The sequence below is a fragment of the Paroedura picta genome, chromosome 10 (genome assembly GCF_049243985.1).
Source record: "Paroedura picta isolate Pp20150507F chromosome 10, Ppicta_v3.0, whole genome shotgun sequence".
Taxonomy (NCBI): domain Eukaryota; kingdom Metazoa; phylum Chordata; class Lepidosauria; order Squamata; family Gekkonidae; genus Paroedura; species Paroedura picta.
The window spans coordinates 65,415,018-65,438,804 of record NC_135378.1 but is presented as its reverse complement, the minus strand read 5'-3'; the positions used below and the strand labels follow the sequence as shown (position 1 = coordinate 65,438,804).

The 23,787-nt window shown below is 39.9% G+C and overlaps 1 protein-coding gene across 16 annotated transcripts in view; it reads right to left on the bottom strand.

The window, feature by feature from the left end:
• CAMK2D (calcium/calmodulin dependent protein kinase II delta) overlaps nucleotides 1-23,787 on the bottom strand; it is a 146,466-nt gene that overhangs the window by 30,509 nt on the left and 92,170 nt on the right. For 4 of the 16 annotated variants that reach the window (XR_013224849.1, XM_077300481.1, XM_077300489.1 and 1 more), the window contains exons 6-14: nucleotides 23,631-23,703; nucleotides 17,245-17,347; nucleotides 16,591-16,674; nucleotides 16,174-16,268; nucleotides 14,411-14,533; nucleotides 13,445-13,528; nucleotides 12,514-12,556; nucleotides 5,126-5,163; nucleotides 3,483-3,515 (exon numbers count right to left, since the gene is read on the bottom strand). Coding sequence is in view for 15 of the 16 variants with exons in the window: in XM_077300481.1 (XP_077156596.1) it covers nucleotides 3,483-3,515; nucleotides 5,126-5,163; nucleotides 12,514-12,556; nucleotides 13,445-13,528; nucleotides 14,411-14,533; nucleotides 16,174-16,268; nucleotides 16,591-16,674; nucleotides 17,245-17,347; nucleotides 23,631-23,703 (676 nt within the window). In the remaining variant the exon portion in view is untranslated. Of the gene's footprint in view, nucleotides 1-3,482; nucleotides 3,516-5,125; nucleotides 5,164-12,513; nucleotides 12,557-13,444; nucleotides 13,529-14,410; nucleotides 14,534-16,173; nucleotides 16,269-16,590; nucleotides 16,675-17,244; nucleotides 17,348-22,623; nucleotides 22,697-23,630; nucleotides 23,704-23,787 lie in introns of all 16 variants that reach the window. The other 12 variants (XM_077300486.1, XM_077300492.1, XM_077300497.1 and 9 more) reach the window with 7 other exon arrangements.

The window sequence follows — 23,787 nt, the reverse complement described above, 5'->3', positions numbered from 1 at the left end:
AGTGCTGGATCAGGATCAAGCAAATGTTAGGTCAAAATGGAGAAGGGGAGAACCAGGTATACCACCCCCAAGCTCCTTGGCAAAAAACAGGGATAAGAAATGCTTTTAAAAACACCCAAATTTACTCTGTCATGTATAAAAGGACATATTAATATTCATAAATATCCTGAATACTCTTTATAAATTTTAGAAATGTACTATGTGTCAAAGTCACTGGTTCTCTTCAGGGGCATCCCAGTTTGCTTCAAAAATCATTTATTATTCGTATTTATTGGCTAGAATAGATGTGGAATCACAAAAACAGGACATGAAGGAAGGAGAAATGCACCATTTTTTAAACTTTGTCTGTGTAGCAATATCAAATCAACTGACCCAACCCCTCCCCCCAAACTTAAGTTTAATACAATTTGACATCCCACAAAAGCAGCATTCCAAAAACAGAAGAAAAAGATGAAGATACACAGAAGGAAAAGTTATGTAAGATGGAAAAACTGATCAGGAATCAAATAGTATTCAAGCAACTATTGCTGGAAGGACATCTTTTCCACAGAAGTTCGGGTCAAAACCTGCAGTTGTGCACCACTGGTGCAGAGCTGGTACCTGAAGGTGACCCAAGCCTTGACATACCTTTCACCATAAATATGCAGGAAATCCCCTCAATATATATACACAATACTGCCTTCTGTACTGATGGAAGAGACTTTCAGAAGTACATGCCACTTAGACACATGAACTGCTTTTGGAATCAAGTTCTTTTGAGTGGGGAACATGGAGTGCATGCCAAGGTAGTTCTAAGATTTAAAAGAAAACACACACAACCAAAACCCCTTTTTGCAAATATATAATTTCTTAAGGAATACAGATAGAGGGATTTCGATTCATGCAAAAATCACCATTGTAACACGGAAAGAGTTGGTTACCTCTGTTTTTGAGAAAAAGAAACCAACCCAATTTCCTCTCTTTTAAACAGAAATATTAGTCCAGAGGACTGAGGAAGCAACTATACATATTTCCCCAAAAGGAGTAACAATTGTAGCAAGTTATAAAAAAGCATTTTTCAAAAAGTAAATCCTTCCTGTTAACTTCCTACTTAAGACTTGCAAAACTTTCACTGATTCAAATGTAGTTGGAAGGTGGCTTCTGTATGTTCAGAAGTTTAAAACAAGAACCCTAAAGCCTTTGTAACTAGAACAGTCTTTTACAGAGCCAGGCACAGTTCAAAATTTACTACTCACCATTATAACATTTCTTCCACCTACAAAGGAATGCCTGCCAATTGGGACCTTTATTTCTACCCTGAATTAGGTAGGAATCTACTTGGACACAGTCAGAAGAAGGGCTTTGCGCTGGTGGTTGATCTGATGCAACAGAGCAACTCTTCCCTTGTTTTTTCTACTCCGGACAGTTAGGGAAGAGGAGGCTTCATGCTGACTTCAGCCATCTCTCCAAGACCAAGATTAACACCATTAAAAACAGAAGATGATGACTGGTTGTTGGGGACGAAGTGTTGAGGTTGAATGAGGGCAATATATGCTAGGCTTCTAAACCTATGACAAAAGCAGTTTTTTGGACAAACTGTCAATTAAGCTTTGTGGTAGCCAGATGTAAAATCCTGGCATTTATTTTCAAGTACTTATGGCTTGACTTTTTTGTTAGCTTACAATGGGTTAGATCCAACCAGCTTTTTAAATCAATCTAACTCCATTCCTCCATTCCTTTTCTTTCTACAACCTCGGGTCCACATGGCTTTTGTCCATAACCCCCAGCTTATAGTTGATCAAAAGAGACTCTTTCCAACCTTAGAAAAGTTGGTTGGATCCAACCCATTTTCTTCTCCACACTAGTCAAGAGTAGACTTAAATTGATATAATAGAATAGGCTACCTAAGGAGGTGGTGAGCTCCCCCTCACTGGCAGTCTTCAAGCAAAGGTTGGATACTTTTCTTGGATGCTTTAGGATGCTTTGGGCTGATCCTGCGTTGAGCAGGGGGTTGGACTGTATGACCCCTTCCAACTCTATGATTCTATAATGCACATATTACACTTTTAGTAAGGATTTTGTGCTGTTTAGCCCGGCATTGTGGTAGCTCAATACCAATGAATTTGGATCTCAAGTATTGATGTAGAGGGCTACAAATTGAATAATGAATAAATAAAAATAAATAAAATCACACTGAACCACTTAGGTGCATTTAAATGTCACATCAAACCAAGATTAAGCCCAAACACTCTTCTGAGTGAGATCAGGGCCCTGCAGGACTTAAAACAGTTCCGCAGGGCCTGTAAGACAGAGCTGTTTCACCAGACCTATGGCTGAGGCCCACAAAACACCAACAATAATTGGCCACCCTACATAGATAACAACAACTGAACGCCATACAGTCAGCATCATCGTAGCAATTTATTCCCCCACCCTCCTACTGGAGAAGGCAGTGAGCCCCTGGGTTTTTACATAAATTGGTTTTAGTCATTTCAAAGTTTTAATCTGGCTGGATTGATGTGCTGTAAACTGCCCTGAGTCCCTGGGGAAGAAATCTGAAAATAAATAAATAAATAACGCACAGTCTCATGTTTGTTGCCTTGTTTGCTCTAGCTCCTCCTCTGCACCCTCCCTTTACCCATTCCGTATGAATGTAGGCACACATCTTAACCAAAGTTATTTTCTCACTACAAGGGTAGGATTCTAAGACTGGATTAAATTCTGTCTTAGAACCAGTTTGCCAAGGTGGTGCTGTTTAACTGTGGTTAAGTCACATGCATTCATACATCATGAGTAAGAAATTAGTTTTAAACTAGGATTTCTGTGTAAGAAGGCAGGAGAGAAGAGCAAGGCACAAGCATGAGTAAAGTAAGATGGTCAGTCACTTGAAAGTGTCTGCACTCTTTAAATGGTGATATAAAATTTAATTCCTGGAACGCCTTTCAGATCAAGGAGATGACAACAGTATTAATTTAATTTTAAAAAAACCATCTGATACATTCAATGGTATTTAGAGAAAGGAGTATAATTTTGTGTTTATGTGTAAATAGATCAGATTTTCTGTTATTACTATTTGTTAAAAATACTGTAGCATATTTATCTGAACAAATTTTCTATTGATAATTCAAGTAAAAAAAGCTTTTCTGACTATTATTAGCTCTCCTAAATACACAGGAAGGGGAAGCCATGTAATTCAAAAAATCTCACAAAGATTATAGCAAACATAGGGACAGTTTTCTATTAAGAATGTTACTGTACTGTACCAGTTGTACTGGTCAACATTATGTCTGCTTTTCACCAGTATTTGTACAGTTGATGACCTTGCTCCAGAAGAATGCCAACCATTAATTCAGGATGTCACATAACGCTTATTGGGTACAGAAGCGTGCATTTTAAAAGCCTTGCAGCTTCCATCGTTATGTTAACAGATCTGAATACAATTATTTCATCTCTAAGTGTGAACGTTGCATAGGAGGAAAAATCGGGCAGATAAAGATCCTCACCATCATCTGAACACTCGAACTGGACTTCCTTTTCTGAATTGACCAGTCAGAAAGAAAGGAAAAGAAGAAAATGTGACTGGTTGGATTTGAAGTATTAATGCATGGAGAACAGTAATGTTTGTTTTTAAAGGCCTAATATGCAGGGAAGGAGGGAAATTATGGGATGGGAGTTGGATCTTCTACATGAAAATAATGGTGAAAACAAATAGTTTGGACACTGGTAAGAAAACACATTTCCCACCCACATACTCAGATAACTACTTGAGAATACATTAAGAAGTCCTAAACACCAGCCACGGCAGATTCCCATAAAAAAAATACGAGCAAAGTTCTAACAACAGCTGTCACCAGCATTACTGTTTAAACACACCAATTTTAACGGAGACAATTACAGACCTGTAAGGGAAAATGGCCCTGAACAACACAAACTCTAACTGAATTGGAACACAACTTGGAGATATTCATAAATCACCTGGTAATGAACAGTACAAAGAGTCAAATAAGTTTATTTTTGATATCTTCTTTTCATATAGGGTCTAATTCTGATTTACGAATAGGGAGCCAGCTCTTGGTTGGGAAATACCTTGAAATGTTGGGGATGAAGCCTGGGGAGGGTGAAGTTTGGGGAGTGAAGGGACCTCAGAAGGGCCCAATGCCATAGAGACCACCCACCAAAGCAGCCATTTTCTTCAGGGGAACTGATCTTGGTAATCTGGAGATCAACTGACATAGCAGGAGATCTCTAGGTACCACCTAGAGGTTGGCAGCTTTAAATGGAGAAAGGCATAAACTGTAAGTGCTGCTTTCCCTCAGTGTGTCAAGTAATAAGTGTGCCAGGTCCATGGGAGAGTCATTGCCTCTGGCAGAAGGACTGTGACCTATATTCACTGGACCTAAATTGCTAGAGTGCTTCCCCATTAAATGTGCAAATATCATACATGTTAACAAGTCAAGGACAAATATACTGTAATCTAGGTACTTAAAGTAAGTATTGTTTTTAGAAGTTGCAAGGATAAATACTACAATCAAGGAGAGTCCATTGAAATCTAGCAAAATAGAAAAAAAAGTTACATTTTCTAACGACAGCTTGGATGGTTTATTTTATGTTGTAAATCCTTTGGTTGTGGTGGGAAGAAATATGGCAATTTTTTCTCAATAATAAATTGCATTGTTCCTTAGCTGTTTTTTTTAAGGTTTATTTTGAGCATTAATTTGTGAAGCATCTTTCCTCCTATGGAACCTGGGGGCATACATTTAGGAAATAATCTATTTCTTACCTTCATCGCTTATTCAGCCTGAGTTAAATAGCTGAGGTCATAAACTCACTGAATTCTGCCAAAATAACCAACTACTTCTGGCAGAATGACACTCAAGACCAGCCACGCTCTGTAGTTATCTTCAGACAATCCACCCACCAATTCAAACTCAATGCCAAATACACAAGAAGGCTGCCATTTCAAAATGGTCACATCACCGTCAGCTGCAAAAGGGTCAGTTTACACAAGCATAGATGCACATATATATGATTGAAAAACATAATAAGGAAGAGAACTTGTTATCTCAGTGCCAAGGTAAAGACAATTTAGAAGGTCACATGGTAATGGAAAACACATTGTTAGGTGTCCCCAGAATGTGTAGCTTACCTTTACTCCGTCCGGTTTCTTCAGTAAACTCTTGGCTGCTATAAATTGAAGGGAAAGAAACACATCAACTGGTATAATCCAACAAAGATTAACAAAGAAAGGCAGCATTTTCGTTTCTAATCTTGATACTTTGTGTTTATTTCCTACCGGGAGGTCAGTTTCATGCTTAAAACATTATTAACATATCTCTAAGTTGTCCTTTAGTACCTAGTGGTTCTGATTTTTAAAATCCCTTGCTTCTAGCTGTATGAAGCCGTATGAGTAAAAGCTCTACGGTAAAATACAGTGGTATTAACCATTATATGATCATGGCCTCTAAAAGGTACGTGTCCCAGTGCATGTATCGGTATTAAGGCTACAAGTAAAATGGCAGTCAGGTTTCACCACCATCAAAATTAAACTTCTATTTTGCATACGATTGGCTTGAAGACTTATTCTATGTCTTTATGTGACCACACACTTACTTTGCATGTAACAATTCAGGGAAAATCCAAACACTACTCTGTAAGACTGATTGTTTACTACCCAGCTACAAATTGGCACATTATTGGCACATTAAATCTAAATTGATGCACTAAATTATCTGCTGGGGCACTAATGTATGACCATGCTGCAGACTATAATGGCTAAAAAGTGCTATGTAAATATAGTAACAATGGCAAATTAACTTACTATACAGTACTGAAATATGGAACATTCAAATAAGAGAATTGCTTATATTTAAACAAAAAACAAAAAAACACCCAGCTTTCTGATCTTATGTGTGATGTGTAATGTCTGCAGCTGTGTCATGTAGTGGATGTGGTTTTTGACAAATTATGTCAACACATAAAACAAAGTGAAGTTAATATACATTCTAAAGTCTGGAATATTTAAAGTTGCGATGCTGTCTTGCCTTCTCACAATTTGGGGGATCTCATCCAAACAAATATAGGTACACATAAACTTCACTAAAATATTTTATATTTATAACTACTAAAAAGTCCACAAAAGCCAAGCTCTTAGAGGCATGACTAGGCTAATTACTTTGTCCACTTTTGTATTTTCCCTATTTTAATTTGTTTCAGCTGTCCTGTATATTCTATGCCTTCAGAAGATTACTGCTATGAGATAATTTTTGGAGTGGGCAGCTGCTTAAATTAAAATGTCACCCCCCCACATATGTGAGGAGTTACGCAAATATGCAGAAACCGTTCTTAATATGTTGGTAGTCTGGGTTTTTTTTTTTACTGTATCAGTCATAGATGCCTTTCCTATTAGATATCATTTGTATTATTAATTGTTAAGTCTGGATTCTGAATGCTTGTTTCATTTTTAAATCTGTGCAGTTTACCTCATACTAGCTAGTCATGCTGGATCTTGTTTATTTTCTGGTTAATTGACTTTTATATTGGACTTTTCTTTTTATACAGTGTTATTTTTTGTACACTATTCTTTGGATGAGGGTGGGTCAAAAAATGGGCCACAAATATTTTAAACAAGCGAACTGTATTGAGGCACTACTCATATTAAGTATACATGGAATCGTATCCAGCAATTTCCAGCCAGTGAAAGATAACTATAACTCATATAATAAGTCTACCCATTTAAACAAATTGACTCCTCCACCGTGAGAAATCACACAAATGACCAGAACTAATGTTGAGTCCAGTAGCACCTTTAAGACCAACAAAGGTGCTATGGATTTAACATTTGTTTTGCTGCTAAAGACCAACACAGCTACCCACTTGAATCTACAAATGACCAATGTATAAGTTATGAATGATGTCTTCTAGATGGCACTCAATTATTTTTGAGATGCACAGTATCATTTATGTGGATTGTAATATATTTTTCATATTTTTATGATCCTGGTTTGGGGTGCATACATAATATATACCACTTGAAGGTGAGTGTACAAGGTTCTCAGTCACCCTGGCTGGTAGCCAATGATAGACTTATCCCCCACGAATCTATATAATCCCATTTTAAAGCTGTTTCTTCCTGTGGCCATCAGTACATTCTCTGGCAGCGAATTCCACATTTTAATCACTCTCTGTATAAAGTATTATTTCCTTTTGTTCCCTTTGTCAAAAGGACAACTGATATTTTTAGATATTTATATTTATTGTTAAATTTTATATGTTCTTGTAGTTATGGATGTTGTCATTGCACTGTACTTTAAACATCTACCATAATAATGTTCCTACATTTTAGTAGGTGTGAATAGCTAACTATAAAGTATTTTTCAGGAAATGCTTTCAGGGGCCATTACTCGGCAACCACAATAGTACTTCCAGCCTTGGTTTCTGTCAGTAAAAGGCAGAGGACAGGACGAGGCCATTTCTGGGTCTTTCATTCTTTCCTTCTTTCTGTCTGTCTGTCTTTCTTTCTTTCTTTCTTTCTTTCTTTCTTTCTTTCTTTCTTTCTTTCTTTCTTTCTTTCTTTCTTTCTTTCTTTCTTTCTTTCTTTCTTTCTTTCTTTCTTTCTTTCTTTCTTTCTTTCTTTCTCTTTCTTTCTTTCTTTCTTTCTTTCTTTCTTTCTTTCTTTCTTTCTTTCTTTCTTTCTTTCTTTCTTTCTTTCTTTCTTTCTTTCCTTCTTTCTGTCTTTCTAGAGAGAATTTATGTGGCCGGGGCCAGACCCAGCAGTAACAACCACCAGGCAACTCAGTACCCCCTCACTTGTGTGACTGACCCTTGCTCAATTGCGTACAACAGCAGTTCCCCCCAAAATCTAATGTTTATAATGACTAAAATTTTGAATTAGGATGTGGGACACCCAGGTTTAAATCCTTATTCTGTCATTGGGTATCCTTGGGACAATTAGGCATACTTGACAGGATAAAACGGTGAGGATAAAATGGTGGTGAGAAGAATGATATAAGCTGCTTTGGGTCTTCATTATAGACAACGGTAGGGTATAAATAAAGTTAATAAGTAAAAAATGAAGCTGAAAGGTAAAGTAAAGGATGATTTGTAAGCAGGAAAGAGAGAGGAAAGCAGGGAAAGATGAGGATATGGGAGCTGCCAAGACAGAAAGAGGAAATTATGTCAGGAGGAGGATACAAGGGAAAGTAAGGAGCTCCCCACAAATTTTTGTACATTACCTAATGTGCAACTAGGCCCAGCCTAGCAGCCAATGCACAAATGAGATAGACTTCATAGAGAAAACAACTAGGGGGAAACAGAGAAGGGCAGCTTAATACAGAAGAGCAGATAAAGCTAGGTTAGTTAGTGCAGTGGTCCCCAACCTGCGGGCCGCGGCCCGGCGCCGGGCCGCAAAGGCCAAGGCGCCGGGCCGCGGCTCCCTCTCCCCGCCCCCCCCCGCAGTAAAAAAACCCCGCAGTAAAAAACCCGGGAAGCTACTTACTGCGGGAGGGCGGGGAGAGGGAATCAGGGCCGGCTGCGCCCGTGCAGGCCGCGCCCGCGTGGTCCGCGGGTGCGGCCCGATCCACGGGCGCGGCTCGCGGGCGCGGCCGGGCGCGGCTCGCGGGCGCGGCCCGATCCGCGGGTGCGGCCCACGGGCGCGGCCGGGCGCGGCTCGCGGGCGCGGCCCGATCCGTGGACGCGGCTCGCGGGCGCGGCCCGATCCGCGGGCGCGGCCCACGGGCGCGGCCGTGGCCCAAAGCGTGGGCGTGGCCCAAAGCGTGGGCGTGGCCGCGGGCCCTGCGGGCGCGGCCCGATGCCCTGCCGGTCCCCAGCCTAATAAAGGTTGGGGACCACTGAGTTAGTGGATGGGGAGGAGAAGGATATAGGAAAGAGAAGAGGTTAGAGGGGTTTCCAAGGAAGGGAAACAGGAAATACTGCAGAAAGGTGAAAATGACTCCTCTGGAAGTCCTTGCGAGTCCTTCATATGTTTTATCATATCATATTATCAATAATGACATATATATCTGGATATGAGTACAGTTGCAGAACTTTTACTTAGGCCATTATGAATAGAAAACATGGAATCCAAAGACCTATTCATATACTTACCAGCAGAGGAACATGGTAGGACTGCCCCACATATGCAATTGTGTATGCATTTATCTGCATACACAATTTGAAAGACCCTTTTACCATCTCCCTTGAAAAAAATTGTGGGAAGTATGTGTATATGTGTTCTTATAGCACATTACTGCAATATAGGAGGGTGAGGAAAAAGCATGTATTATTCCCCATCCCCCCCCCAAGAAATAAGCACAACACCAGTCCTGCATCTCTCGGTTGAATGCCTGTCTGAAACACTTCCAAAATAATACCACAGATCGTGGCACTGTGCTGCATCTACAATAAGTATGCCTCAAAAATTGGACCACATGCACACTTAAAACATATGGATACAAGCACAAATGAAAATACTGGTGACTTTACTAATAGCTACGACTGGTGAACTTTCAGCATTTTAGCTTGGAGGTGATGTGGGGATGCCATATTGGCTTTAGTTAATTCTTTGGGTTATATTCCATTGTATATCAACAGAAATACTCTGAAGACAGCAACTTAAGAATGGCCTCTTTCTGCTGTAAGCACTATTTCAAAATGGCTCAGCTGGTTCAGTATAGATGGGGGAATCCCCAGTTCAAACTGAACTGTCCCTTGACCATAAGAGCTATTTGGTAGCCAACAGGTCGAGCTACTGCAGTTTAAACCCAATGAAACCAACTGGCTTACCCTAGAGTGACTCAGACTAGGACTATTGCTCAATAATCAGTACTCAAGCATTCGATACTCATCATGCTGTTGAGAAAGCTACCTGAATCTGTACTGTGACACAATGTTCAGGTGTCTTTTTAAAGCAGTCTGCAGTTTTCTAAAAGTCCATTTGGGGCTCTTTTTGTGGTAAATTTGAAGAAGAAATTCCCAATTAATAATAGTTTGTCTATCACTATACCAGTTTTAACAGCTACACTCCCACGTGTATGAAGAATTTGACTTGTGTTTATGCACATTTTCTTTCCAAGGCCAGGCATTTTGAAAACACCATTAAACCAGTGAGCAAACCCAAAGAAATAGAACTGAGGATAGAACTAGATATTACCACAACTGCATGGTTGGCACAGAAAGGGGCACTTAAGAAAACCAAAGATACAAAAGGCCCTGCCACCAGTGAGAATAAGAAATAGAATTGAGGCTAGAATTAGATACTACAGAGCTGCATAGCTGGCAGAGAGACATCTCTCTCTCTCTGGTAATGGCCATTTCTCCAAAAACCCAGCATGATGTCACCACACCATGTGTTTCCTTGGCCCAAGTGATAGCTCAAAGAAGTGGCTCAGTAGTGGAGAAAGCTCAGAGCATGATGAAATCACATTGCCCCTTTAACATCTAGTTCCATCCTCAGGCAGTGTGGAAGAAAATCAAGGTGATTTGGGACAAGCAGCATGTTGCTTAGGAGACAGAAGAAAAAACAGTTCTTTCAGCTCCTCCTGAGGGGCTTACCTCACAAGAAACATATATTCCACATAACAGGAACACCAAAAAGGGGGAAAAATAAAACACTTTAATAAATACATTATTATGGACAAGTTACTCAAAAAAGCATGATTGGCAACAAAAATATAATGAACTCAAAAACCCTCACAAATGATTGAAAAATTTTCATAAACACAATCATGGCAGACAAGCACCACACCAAGAGAGTCTGAAGAAATGTAACAAATACAACAGGAAATTTCATTAATTGAATCAATTAAAAAATGAAATGATCCTTTGTGTTTGTTAAAGGAAGCGCAGGAGGTTAAGTCCTGAATACAAAAGTGGCAGTAGTATGTAGAACAAAGACTATATGGAAGTTGATTGGACACGTGTACATCACAGCTTCTTTAGTTGAAAAGTTACTCAGGAGTAATGAGGTGGACATAAGGCAGAGGAAACTGTTTCAATCGACTTCTGGCTGACTCTAGTGACTGACTGAGCATCCAGACTAGCAGTTTTAAAGAAATATGGAAGAGTTTGTGTGAGAGAAAGAAAAGGAATTACGCATATTTTATAGATTGACAGTAGTTATTATTTGTGATTTTGATTTTCTATCAGAATCTATTGTATTTTTAATTTTTATATTATAGTTTTTCAAAATATTTGCCAGTATTTTTCACAGACCCCTAGTGTGTGGCTAGAAACACCAATTTCAAATCTAAAGAAGTGTAAAGAGCGAAACGCCTCTAGACTATTGCTTTTCATCAGAAGGAAAGAGGGAAATGACAAGAAATGGTAGATGTATTTCATTTGCATAGCTTTTAAAAGGTTAGTTTTTAATGAAGATTGCCGACTTTAAAGGTTATGCCATGGTATTAATATTATAGATTTAAGGTGCGTGTAGAGTTACAATTGTTAAATCCCGCTGTAAAGTCATCTGTGTGCAGAACAGCAACGTTAGACCGGCAAGATATTTTCAATATCTTTCACAGCATTAGGACACAATCAGCTATCAGCAACAAGAGGTAGGCTGTATTATTGGCAAAGGAATTATGGTTACAATGAAAAGTAGTTTAAAAAGTGGTGATTTTTTAACCCTGCCTGCAGAATTGCAATGCTAGAGAGGCAAAATAGTAACTTTCACAGTACTAGAAAACACATATCTCAAGATAGGTTTGCTATATCATCAACAAACAAAATGAGGCTTAAGTTGAAAAGTAGTTTAAAAGAAGGTGAGTTTTGTTCACATTATTTTTATTCAATGGAAAATTTAATACCCTTTGATTATGAGGAAAACAGCATACCTTTCTTTCAAGGTTTGGATACACTTATTTGCTCTTCATAAGTCAAAAAATTAGTATATAAGAGCAGGATCTGCCTTGTAGTGATATGAAGCCACCTTAGGCTCTTCTTACATAGAGGTGGGACAGAAATAGACAGAAATAAAATAACTCCAGGCCAGTAATCCATCTAGAAAAGCACTCTCTTTTATGGCCCGAAATCTTTCTTAGTTTTGCCATCTGAAAGCTTTTAACAGTAGATGTTAGGAACTGAACTCAAGATCAAGTGTCAAGACATAAAAATAATATTCTTCCACTGTATATCAAAGAATGAGTTTTCAATAAATCAATGAATTCTTTAATGACATGATTTACTTTAGACAACCAAGCTAAGATTATAATAACAGAAGCTTCAAACAACTTAGTTGTCACTGATGCATTACTACAATCATGTAGACATTCACCCAAATGATTAGTTTAGGACACTTAGGTCGAATCAAAAATATTGTAATGTTCTAATTATTCACATTCTAGATTTTTACATGGTGCATCTTGATTGCTCCCGAGAATGTGTCTGTGTGAAAACAACATTTTGAAAATCATAAGGTGCTGACTTGGAATTCTTAATTCATTGTAATTATAGATGGCCATTACACAACATAATCACATTTCACCATAATCACATTTTAAGCATCCAACAATATAGTGATATCAGTGCAGCAAAACATACCTGAGAAGTTTCTTGTAGCCAGCATAGTTGTCAAAATGGCCCCCTGAAAACATATTCAGCGGGACAAATCAATACCCTATACAAGAGTTCTGAAGATGAACAAAAGCCAACATCTGTGATGTCAAATGCTATTTGTCTGGATAGGCAAAGCGTTCTTAAATATTCATGTTCAAAATGAATATGTAACAGGTTTATACCATGTGGGTGTATTAGCAGAGTTTTATATGAGAAGATCCATAAAGTGTGCAAAGAACAGATTGCCTCAAGGAACTCTAAGATCCATTATTCAGTATTCTAAGCTGTTCTGAAGAATTCCCACCGTTTTTTGCACCATCAGAAAAAAAACATCTGCTCAAAGAAAAATTATGTCACATTAATACTGACTAATGCAATGTTTATATCACTCTTGTCTAAATGTGCATGTTGTTCTCTTTAAAAAAAAATTGAGTTAAGAGGATTTGTAAATCAGGTTTCATTGCATTAATGCAACATAATAACATGAAAGTGGGGCATGGACTCTACCAATGAAGGTCTCAGGGAAAAAACACACTGGCTACAATTCAAAGCTTTGGAGAGCTCAGATACATGCGCAGGGGCGCCTCCATTTGCTTTAGTGACCTGTGCAAGCATTCCAGTATTTTAGAGAGAACAGGACACACTTTGTAGGTGCGTTGAAATTGTTGGATTAGGGCAATTATTTAAATTTTGAGGGCAGGGATTGAGCTATTTTTTTCCCCTTTTACAGAGATTAACAAAATTATCAGCAAAGTCTGCTGTAATATCTCTGTAGGAATTTTGTATTAAGACAGTCCATTTGTGCAAATGTGTAAGTTTGTGTAACAGAATTTTCAATTTAGTCCTACTTAAAGGTTTACCGGCAGCATGATGCAAGAAGCATAACATACTGTCTGAAGAAGTCTTTCACGCTTACCTTAAGTTTCCTTCTTGCATTGAATTTCTTCAGGCAGTCTACAGTTTCTTGTCTGTGCATCATAGAAGCGACAGTAGAACGTTGCTAAAGACAAAGAAAAGAAGAGCAATTTTAATACATGAATTTATACCCACAGGATTATTCAATATCCACACAAACAACCCTGTGAGTTCAGTTAGGATTAAAGAGCATGGACTGGACCAAGGTCGCTTAGGAAGTATCATCACACAGTAGGGATTTGAACTCAGGTCTTTCAGATCCTAGTCTGATGCTCTAGCCATTGCACCACTCTGACTTAAAGGTATGGTATGGGGGAATGGAGATGACAGGACAAAGCTACAATTATCACTATAAATTGTACAACTCTATTGGGAGTAATCAGTGGAGCTCAATGCAGGTCACTGGCGGTAATTAATGCATGAACTAGGAACTCTCTGCCTATGTATTCATATGCCAAAAAATCATAATACTGCTCTAAGTGAGCATATAAAGACTGATTAAATGGGAGCTGAGCAGAGAGGCAGGTGGATTATCAGACCTCAGTGGAGAAGCTCTAGATTCAAAACCCTGCTCAGCAATAAAGCCCTCAATGTGATGATGGGTCAGTCCAATCCACCTCACTAGTATATTGTGAGGGTAAAACAGAGGAGAGGAGCATGTATGTCAATCTGAGCTCCATGGAGGAGGAAGGATGGAATATGAAAAATGAAATGGGGGGGGGGGAACCCTATAATGCAACAGCATTTATTTGCTTTAGTCCTTTCCAGCCCCAACACCGAGCCAAGGTTTTTAAAGCAGACATTATTGGAGAAAAGGTGGGGTTATAACTATTTTAATTAATAAATAAATTTAAATAATCTATCTAGAAGGAAGGAAGTCAACCGCCGGACTTCAGATTTTGCACCTTGGATTTTCAAAAAAAAAACTGCTACTTGTAATAGCGTCACTCCAGGGGAAGGGACTTACACAGATCCATGGATGTTTGAGAGCCTCTGATGCATTGATACGTTTGGCAGGGTTGATTGTAAGCATCTTGTTGATAAGGTCTTTGGCTTCTGGGGTCACCGTGTCCCATTCTGGTGAAGGAAACTTGGAACAAGAAAAAAAATCACATTTGTCAAAATAAAGTAGAACTATTTTGAGAGGTGTAATGCATTGCTTTCTTCACCACTCCTTCTGAATAAATTTATTTCAAATCAAAGCATAGAGTGAGTATAAAACAACAACAGGACTGGGTTCAGTACGGTGGGAAAATTCGTGGAAGGAATTGCTGATGTAAATTTTCCCTAGCTTCCTTTTCCCCAAACATCCTGTTTGCTTTGAAAAATTATCTTGGAGGACTGGGAGAACATCTCAAACAATCTACACATATTGGATAATGCGCTTTCAATGTGCTTTAGAAGTAGATTTTCCAGTTTCACACAGAAAAATCCAGCTGTAAATGCACATTGAAAGAGTATTATCCAACATGTGCAGAACAGGTCAAACAAAATGCTGGACAATATGAGATACTGCATCAATCTGAATGGAGGAAATTAGGTAAAATGCCTGCTTTCCTCTCTTCCGCCAATAGCTTGCACCAGCTGACAAAGTGGAGGAAATTCACTGAATCTAACCATCACTAGGCTACTACAAGCATTATCCCATTTTAGACCGTTTAAGTACTGGAGGTTTCATGCAGGACTGCAGACTGGAGTTTTAGTCGTGGCGGGTTGCCCCACCTCTTCCTGCACCCACATGGGGGAGTATTTGGCTCAGGGCACCTCACCCTCCCCCGATCTGTGCTCCTGACAGGGGGGTGGAGCAGTGAAGTTCCCAGTGCATAAACGGTCTTAATGAGTTAGTGATATAATCACAATAATATAATATAGACTGACAGATTACAGAATCAAGTTATTAAAATATAGGGCAGAACAATGCGTAATCATGTCCAGATTTTTTAAAGGCGGCATATCAAAAGAGGGGATGGGATGAAGATACATTTATCTCCTATACAAGTAGGAAGGGCCACCCACTTCTGGATGGACTAACTGTATGCAATTGATTCTTGCTTGCTGAAATCTAAGCATCATTGTGATGGCAAGCAGCACTCCATCTGTCAAGTTTGCACGACTGGCTTTGATACGAAGAACTGTATGAATGGTGATTTGCAAGAAGGAGTCCTCCAAGACGGCAAGTATAATCATACTGAAGAGCACAGACATTTATCTGTTTGGAAATATATTACTACAGGTATCATAATGGAATGGATTTGACAGGAGAAAAGCTCCCATCAATCTGAGATGACATTTGGCTGCTGCAACTGCCAGTCTTGAAGAGTCTCTGGACTATGAGAAAATATGATTGAAACACTGTAGGTAGTACCACTATTTCCACAGCTCATTTCACAGTTCTCTCGTCCAGTCACACACGTGCAAACTGGTAATGGAACCAAGAGGGATCCCAACTGTGAGAATCTGTATCCAATCCAACTGAACAGTAAAATGAGAAAAGACAAAAAGGGAAAAGGGCTGTTCTTTCACTGGCATGTGTAGCAGAGTCTGCTTCTGTGATCCGTTATCTTGCTATGCCATCTCCATGTTGAAAGATCTGCACTGGCTGGTTGATAGGCACAATTCAAAGGGCTGGTGTTTACCTTCAAAGTGCCAGATAGCTTTGGATGGAGGTACCTAAAAGACTGCCTTTTTTCTGTACAACCCTACCTCAGATCTTCTTCACAGATTACTTACATCATAAGCCCCAGCCTTGATTTGTTGGTAGAGTCTATGTTGATCTTCATCCCAAAATGGAGGATATCCCACCAGGAGAATGTAGAGAATAACACCTAGGAAAATCCACAGCAGCATTCAGCTAAAATGACTTGACCAAGTATAATCTCAAGTAGGACCAGCTGAATGTGATAATGTCAAAATGAAACGTATGTGGAAATTTGCCCAAAGAGCCATTTCTGTGAAGGCTCAACTAGACATGGCAGTTCTACAGGTCCAATCCACCACCATTTTAAAAGAATTTTAAAAGAATAAGTTGTGCAGAGGGCTTTGAGGTGAAACAAAACACTGAAAACATCACATTTCAATTTTCCTTTATACTGAGTCGTTTAGAGGGGGATTAGGCTGCCCTCAGCACAGGAATAAACATGACCTTACCACATGCCCACATGTCCACTGGCTTTCCATATGGATCTTTTCGTAGCACCTCTGGGGAAAGGTATCCTGGTGTACCAGCAAAACCTAAACAGAAAACAGAAACCATGATTCTAGTAACAGAAGAGTATTCACATAGTATCAGAGATATTTATAAAATGCCCTTAAATTCTGGTGGGTGAGCCAGATGCTCTTTAACCCTTGTGCCTTTGCCGATCTGTAGAAAGAGTTCTACCTGTCTGGTTACCTCATTTGCACTGTAGACATTTATTCTAAACCTTCTTCAGAGCATAAAAAAAGAAGAAGACCAAAGTCATTTAGAGAGAATGCTGGAAGGCACACTGGGGAAAAGCTTTTATTCTCAATTAAATCACTCTGATAAAGGGAGAATATGCACTACGGCAATACAACTGGCAGTGATTAAAACTGGATTACAAAGTTAGAGAACAATGTACTAAAAACAGTGAATTAATAGCGTAACATAAGCAATGCAATGCATTACACAATGATGTGTGAAGGCAGCCTTGACCACAGATACCAACAGGATATCCTCATAATATGCCCACCCACTGCAGCATTTCCACATTTGATTTATGCATGCTGCAGAGAGCACAGGATAGGGCAGGCAAAAACGGGGATGCGTAAAAGTGTCCTTACCAAACCAGGCCTGCTGTTCACCTTGCACTTCTATAGCCAATCCGAAATCTGCCAGTTTTACGGCTGCCCCCTTGGACTTGCTTGCTAGTAGCAAGTTCTCGGGCTTCACGCAATGGAAAGAGGAGGGAAAGAAAAATGAGAAGTCATGTAAGTCTGAATTTCTTTAAATGCCCATGCGCTACTAGAGGATCTGCTGAAAACTGACAAAAAATGTTTGATTACAGTGCAGATTTGCCATATGCATGTCACTTCCATTCTGGGAAAGAATATGTCTCTACCTTGGTTTTGTAATGCATAAATGCTACATTTATGAATACTTTTGCAAGGTTTAAAAGTGTCAATGCTTCATTATTATTACTGTTATTATTTGAAAGGGCTGTGTTACTTATTGGGCAAAGTATTAGAAAGCACATCCAACACTGTGGGGGACTCAGATCAAAAGCTTTAACATTTCCTTCACTTACATTAATTGCTTTCAGAAATTCGGCAACTGGCTACAGGAGGCCATTTCCACACTGGAGGCTTCAAGCCAGGCTGCAGGCTGGAGTTTGAGCTGGGGCAGGTTGCCCCGCCTCTTCCTGCTCCCGCACAGGGGAACATTTGGCTCAGTGCACCTTGTCTGCCCCGGCATGGGAGCTGGGGCAGCAAAGTTCCCAGTGCAGAAATGGTCGAAGAGAAGCCCTTTTTGCTTGGGAACTTCTTTCCCTAGAAAAGAGCTAGTGTCCTAGAAGGCATTGTACTCAAGCGGCTGTATTTGCCTATGCTTTGAAAAGTAATTTACTTAGATTTTAAACAGTTCTGGACTGTTGCCAATTATTTGCTGTTGGATTAGTGCTTTGTCTCTGATTGCTGTTTTAATAATTAAAACTTTACGGACATAAGTAAGATACTTCAAAGATTCTTTAATGGCAGGTTACGTTTTAAAAATAAATGCATAAACTTGGGATGGCTTGTCAAGACTGAGTTACTCCAAACCACTGAAGAAGCCTCTCCCCACAATCTTTTCAAACAGATGTGAATTGCTTGGTATAGGTCATACAAATCAGAATGTTGCCCCCATATTTGTTTACCCATGTCTCCACTGTTCAGAAGTTAGGGTAAGGGAGAATGACCATATCTAAGGAGGAGGCAGTAGGTGCATGTCTGCTGGCCTTGCCCCAGTCACACTTGACATAATTTGTGATCAGTGCCCCATATGGATCAAGGGTATGTCTAGAACACTGTGCATGATTCGAGACCACTTGCTAGGGGCTCTTGATAGCAGGACCAAATTTTCCAGTGCAGATGTTCTGTCTGCAGCTTCTGCTTCAAAGTATTCTGGGGCAGGGTCACTGGGCATGGTCTCCCGTTCCCCTGTCTAAGTTCATTTGTAGCTCGTAAAACAAGTCATCAGTCAAATGAACTGAACAGCATTTTTTTTCAGTGAGGGGGAAGCAGGAAATGATTATTTCCTGGGAAGCACTGCTTATGTAAACAACTCCGCAACACCAGATGATCCTATTTATCTGTAACCTTCAACCATCTAACACAGTGAAGTGTAGGCTGTAAGCTGTCATACGCAAGTAGGTAAGGACCTACTCTCTTTCACACAATATGCAGCTAACAAAACAGCTAGTCTTTTTGCTGCTCTGCTGGAAGTACTTAGCCTCTGTCAGCAACCATGTTTGTACCCAAAGGACTATAAAGTAAATATCGCTGTCACAAGGAAGTAAATATGCTTCATTAGAAAACAACCACATACTTCAATAGCAAGCTCAATAAAATTTCTGGGCAGCTGGACTATGCCCTTAGAACAACATGCTTTAGCCATTTCAGGAAAACAGGAAACATCAACATGTTTATCATGCATGAAATCTGAAGAGGTGGGGCAAATGGGCATGACGGGAGAAGGATATGGGAGATTTAACAGCACAGTCTGGAGCATTCATCCAGGAAAGGAAAAAGTCAATGTCTGGATCACAAAGTTGCACTCTTAGCTGCAGTCAGGCATAGAGAGAAGACAGTTCTTGAGCCACTCTTTGGTTCATTCAATCTCTCCATCAGCCAAACCCAGGGCTGGCCAAACTGTCAATGGACATCTGAAGAGCCACAGTTTGACCACTCCTGGGCTAGCCTATTTCATAGGATTGTTGTGAAGAATAAAATGGTGGAGAGAAGGGCCATGTTTGTTTCTCTGAGTTCTTTGGTGAGATAAAATGAGATATGAGAAAGATAAGAGAGATGTTGAGGAAAGCATTTAAGATTTGTGGTGCACGATTTAAAGAACTGAGGTTGTTGGTTTGTTGTGGGGTATTTTTTGGCTGATTGGTGGATGAGAGAAGTGTTCTTTGTTCTAAGCCTTCTGTTTTGTTGTGTATTATAATTTACTTTAACTTTCAGTGCATGAACAGAAGAGAAAAATATAAATATAAACAGGTAGATGTCATCAAAAAAGTCAGTGCTGTATTCTGCTAAGCTCTACAGCCAAGGAATCCCCCCGCACCTCTGAGGCCATGGGGGAATACTGGTTATATAACAGCACAGATGGATTGTACAAATACTTCAAAAATTGCTCCCTTTTTCAGTTTGTCAGTGATACTGACAGATTGAGACAAGAGCAGCACAAGGCTGAATGGCACATACATAATTCATTACGATCAACCTGGCAGTGATGAGTTAAAAACAGCAGTAAATTCTTTACTCCCTCTTGAAGGGCACTGTTAAAAAAAAAAAACCCTCCACAGAAATTTGAGTTGACATGTCTGGAAGGACGGTACCAAAGTCTCTTAACATTTCTTTCCCTGAGATATACTCAGAACTGAGGCCATGTTTTGCAATGTCAATTGGTTAATGAATTCCACTAGGTCAGCTGAACTTTGGAGAATCATTTAAAACTTTTTTTGTGGGTAAAGTTCTTGGAAGATGAAAATGTCGCCCTGCTCATTTGAGTGAATTAAATAGATTTAAAGCTACATAATGGCAGGATCACGCCCAATTTCCGTTTCAGATCTGATATTTTCAAAAGAACCTTTCTAAAATTTGAATAAGGTGCATTTTAAAAAGGGGGAATCAAAGTCTGGAATGTTACAAGTAGGACCAAGGTAACAACTTACAAATGTTCTTGTGGAAATAATGCCTATATTAATTTTAAAAAGAACAGGGAGTTCTTTATTACTATGGGGCAACAATTTTTATTGGAAAGTCTAGTTTTGTGAGAGTGTTCATGATGTTATTGACTATTTCTGTTTATTTGCCAAGGTGCAAGAAATTATGTACCAGGAAATAAGGGCTTAAAACTCTCCCTCTCTGTCTTGGATCTGGAAATAAGAAAAAGGGCAAGAAAAGAAAGGTAGGAAGAAAAGTAATTTTCCGCAGGGTTGACTATAGCTCTCTGTGTGTGTGTGTCTGTGTGTAGATAACATAATTTAAATATTTAAATAAGTAATAAACACATAGGGTTGGGATTTAGACTATGTTCCCCACTAACTGAAGACCCTTCTGTAAGCAAAACAGGAAGTCTGTGCCTCTTTCTCTCCTCCTTCAGTCCATTGCTCTCCCTGAAATGCTGCTCCCGGAGAACCCTCAAGAATGATATGAGGGGCAAATCGGGCACCTGCAGCAAGATGGAAGAATTGGCAGAACTTCTACTTCTTCCATTAGTGGAAACTTTAGTCTGGATCCAACCCATAAAATAGAAAGCTGACTTACTGATACAACTAAATTTATACTTGATGGGATGCAATCAGTCAGTAGCTGAGCACTTTTATGGCCACAGAACTCTGGATGTCCAGCAGAACTGAAATGTTCCTTGCCATAGATCAATACTTATACACAGTTCTGTCTTTCAATTGAATCCCATGGTCAGTTCATCTTGCTTATTAGTATTTAAACTGGCTGTGGCTCTCCAAGGTTTAGGGCAGAGAAGGGCCTTTTTTTTAGCAGTTAGTACATTGGATCCTTCAGCCAGAATGGCCAGCAATTGACCCAACAACCTTTCACATGCCAACTTTGGACTCTTTCACATACTTTCCACTCCCTACGCCTTTCTATCTAGAACCCCCACACTGAAAATGGGTTGTCACTGCTGATGCTACAATTGACAGCACTGACTATTTTAAACTAATTTTAAATTTAGTTTTATCTTAATTAATTAGGGTAAAGGTAAAGGTATCCCCTGTGCAAGCACCGAGTCATGTCTGACCCTTGGGGTGACGCCCTCCAGCATTTTCATGGCAGACTCAATACAGGGTGGTTTGCTAGTGCCTTCCCCAGTCATTACCGTTTACCCACCAGCAAGCTGGGTACTCATTTTACCGACCTCGGAAGGATGGAAGGCTGAGTCAACCTTGAGCCGGCTGCTGGGATCGAACACCCAACCTCATGGGAAGACAGCTTCAGACAGCATTTCTGCTGCCTTACCACTCTGCGCCACAAGAGGCTCATTGTATTTTATAGATGATGACAACGATGATGATGTGAACTTCCCTGACTGGCTTGCTGGGAGGGTGGTATAAATATCATATCAAATCAAATAAATAAATCAAAATGAGCATGAGACAGGACTGGGGTACGGGTTTGAGAGGAGAGAATTCTGCTGTGGCTCTCATATTTTCCCTGATTATATCTTCACTCCTTTTCGGTCCTTGGGACAATGAGGATCATACTTCGAAAAAGATGTGTACAAAACTGAGAGGGTGCAGAGGAGAGTGATGAGGATGATCTGGGGCCTATGAGGAAAGGCTGAGCGACTTGGAAGTGTTCAGCCTGGAGAAGAAGAGGTTAACAGGAGACATGATTGCTCTCTTTAAGTATTTGAAATGTTGTCACTTGAAAGAGATCAGGGAATGTTTTTTTATTGGCAGCAGAGGATAGGACTCATAGTAACGGGTTTAAACTATGTATAAAATAGTACCGAACAGATATCAGGAAAAATGTTTTTACAGTGATAGTGGTCCAGCAGTGGAATTGGCTGACTAAGGAAGTAGAGAGCTGTCCCACACCAGCGGTCTTTAAGCAGCAGCCTGACAGATACTTATCCTGGATGCTTAAGACCGATCCGGCATTGAGCAGAAGGTTGGACTAGGGTTGGCCAACTCTATGATTCCATACTAGTAAGCTCAGCTTTTAACTTTTACAGCTTTTGAGAGAATCATGCTAGTTTATTTATTTATTTATTATTTATTTATAATACTTACATATCTCTGGAAAGAGGAAAAAGAAGCCTCCCCAAGTTTTCCAGAAAAAGGTGGCTGCACACTTCTTTAGGTGTAAACCATACAATTGTCCAATCAACCTACAAAGTAACAAGTGGACATTTTCCTGTTTCTGCATGCATCAATGCAGCTAAGTAGTGCCTCGAGACTGTGTAGTGTGGTTATCTTCCTCAATGGCATTACTCACCTTCAAGTCCCGATGGACTACACCCATCTGATGACAGTGGAGCACAGCCTCCAGGATCTGCTGAATGCAATGACTGCATGCAAACACCAGGGGGCGTGTGTTAGTTCCGAGCTGTACACTCACTGTCTGTATACCCTCAGTGAGACTGGGTTAGAGTGCAAAACGGGCAAAGGACTCAAGATTGTGATGTATACAACTTCTGGAAATGTAGACACACTCCTCAGCTAGAGCAGCTGCGGCCTCAATCACGATGCCACTGTGAAGGGCTTTGTTTCACTCCCTTTGATGTACATGATATTAACAGGAGGGAGAACGGATTGATGTGAACAGCATACTACCTGAAGCCAGTTCAGGGAAAGATGTTGTTTTGTACATCAACATCTACATAACAAATGCTCCAAAGACCCAATCAAAACATTTTAGCTTGTGTTGAGCTGCTTGTTTCTTCTCCTCCTCTGTCACACCAGAAGCCCTGAAGATAAAATTATTTCAAGTAGTAATGCATTGGAGATAAATAATTCAGTCTTCATAGTTTCATTTAGCTGACCAATTACTTGCTTGAGCTCATTGGAGGATTCAGCGTGCTCTAGCAGAGCAATGCGCAGCCAAGTTGTTCTGCTACTGCAACCCACAGTCTCTGAACAGAAGTGGTGTTTTAGGTCTTCAGGCTGACATACATCACAGCCAAAGTTCAGCTGCATGATTAAACGCAACCTCCTTCCAAAACATATAGCAATGTCCCTTAAGCAATACTCTACCACTTGGGACAGTGGCAAGAATTCTGGAAGGTCATCCATCTTGCAAAGCCTATTTCGTCTTTTAGGGTGATGTATGTTAGACCTGTGACGTTAGCAAACTGGAAAGCAGCACCATGCATTAGTCATTTTGTCATGTTGAGGGTGAGGAAGGATAGCCAAGGGAACTTCTCAGCCAACCCACCCTTTGCCCTCAAGCCAGAAGAAAGAAAGAAAAAACTTCTTAAGCAACCTATGGGACCAGATACTGACCTTTAGGTCTCTGTGAACTATGCCATTTAGGTGACAATGATTAACACTTTCTAGAATCTGCTGTATACAATGACTGTAAAGATACAAGGGCAGATTGGAAGGGAAAAAAATATTTTAAAGGCACATAATCACATTCAATGCAAAAAAAATGAAAAGA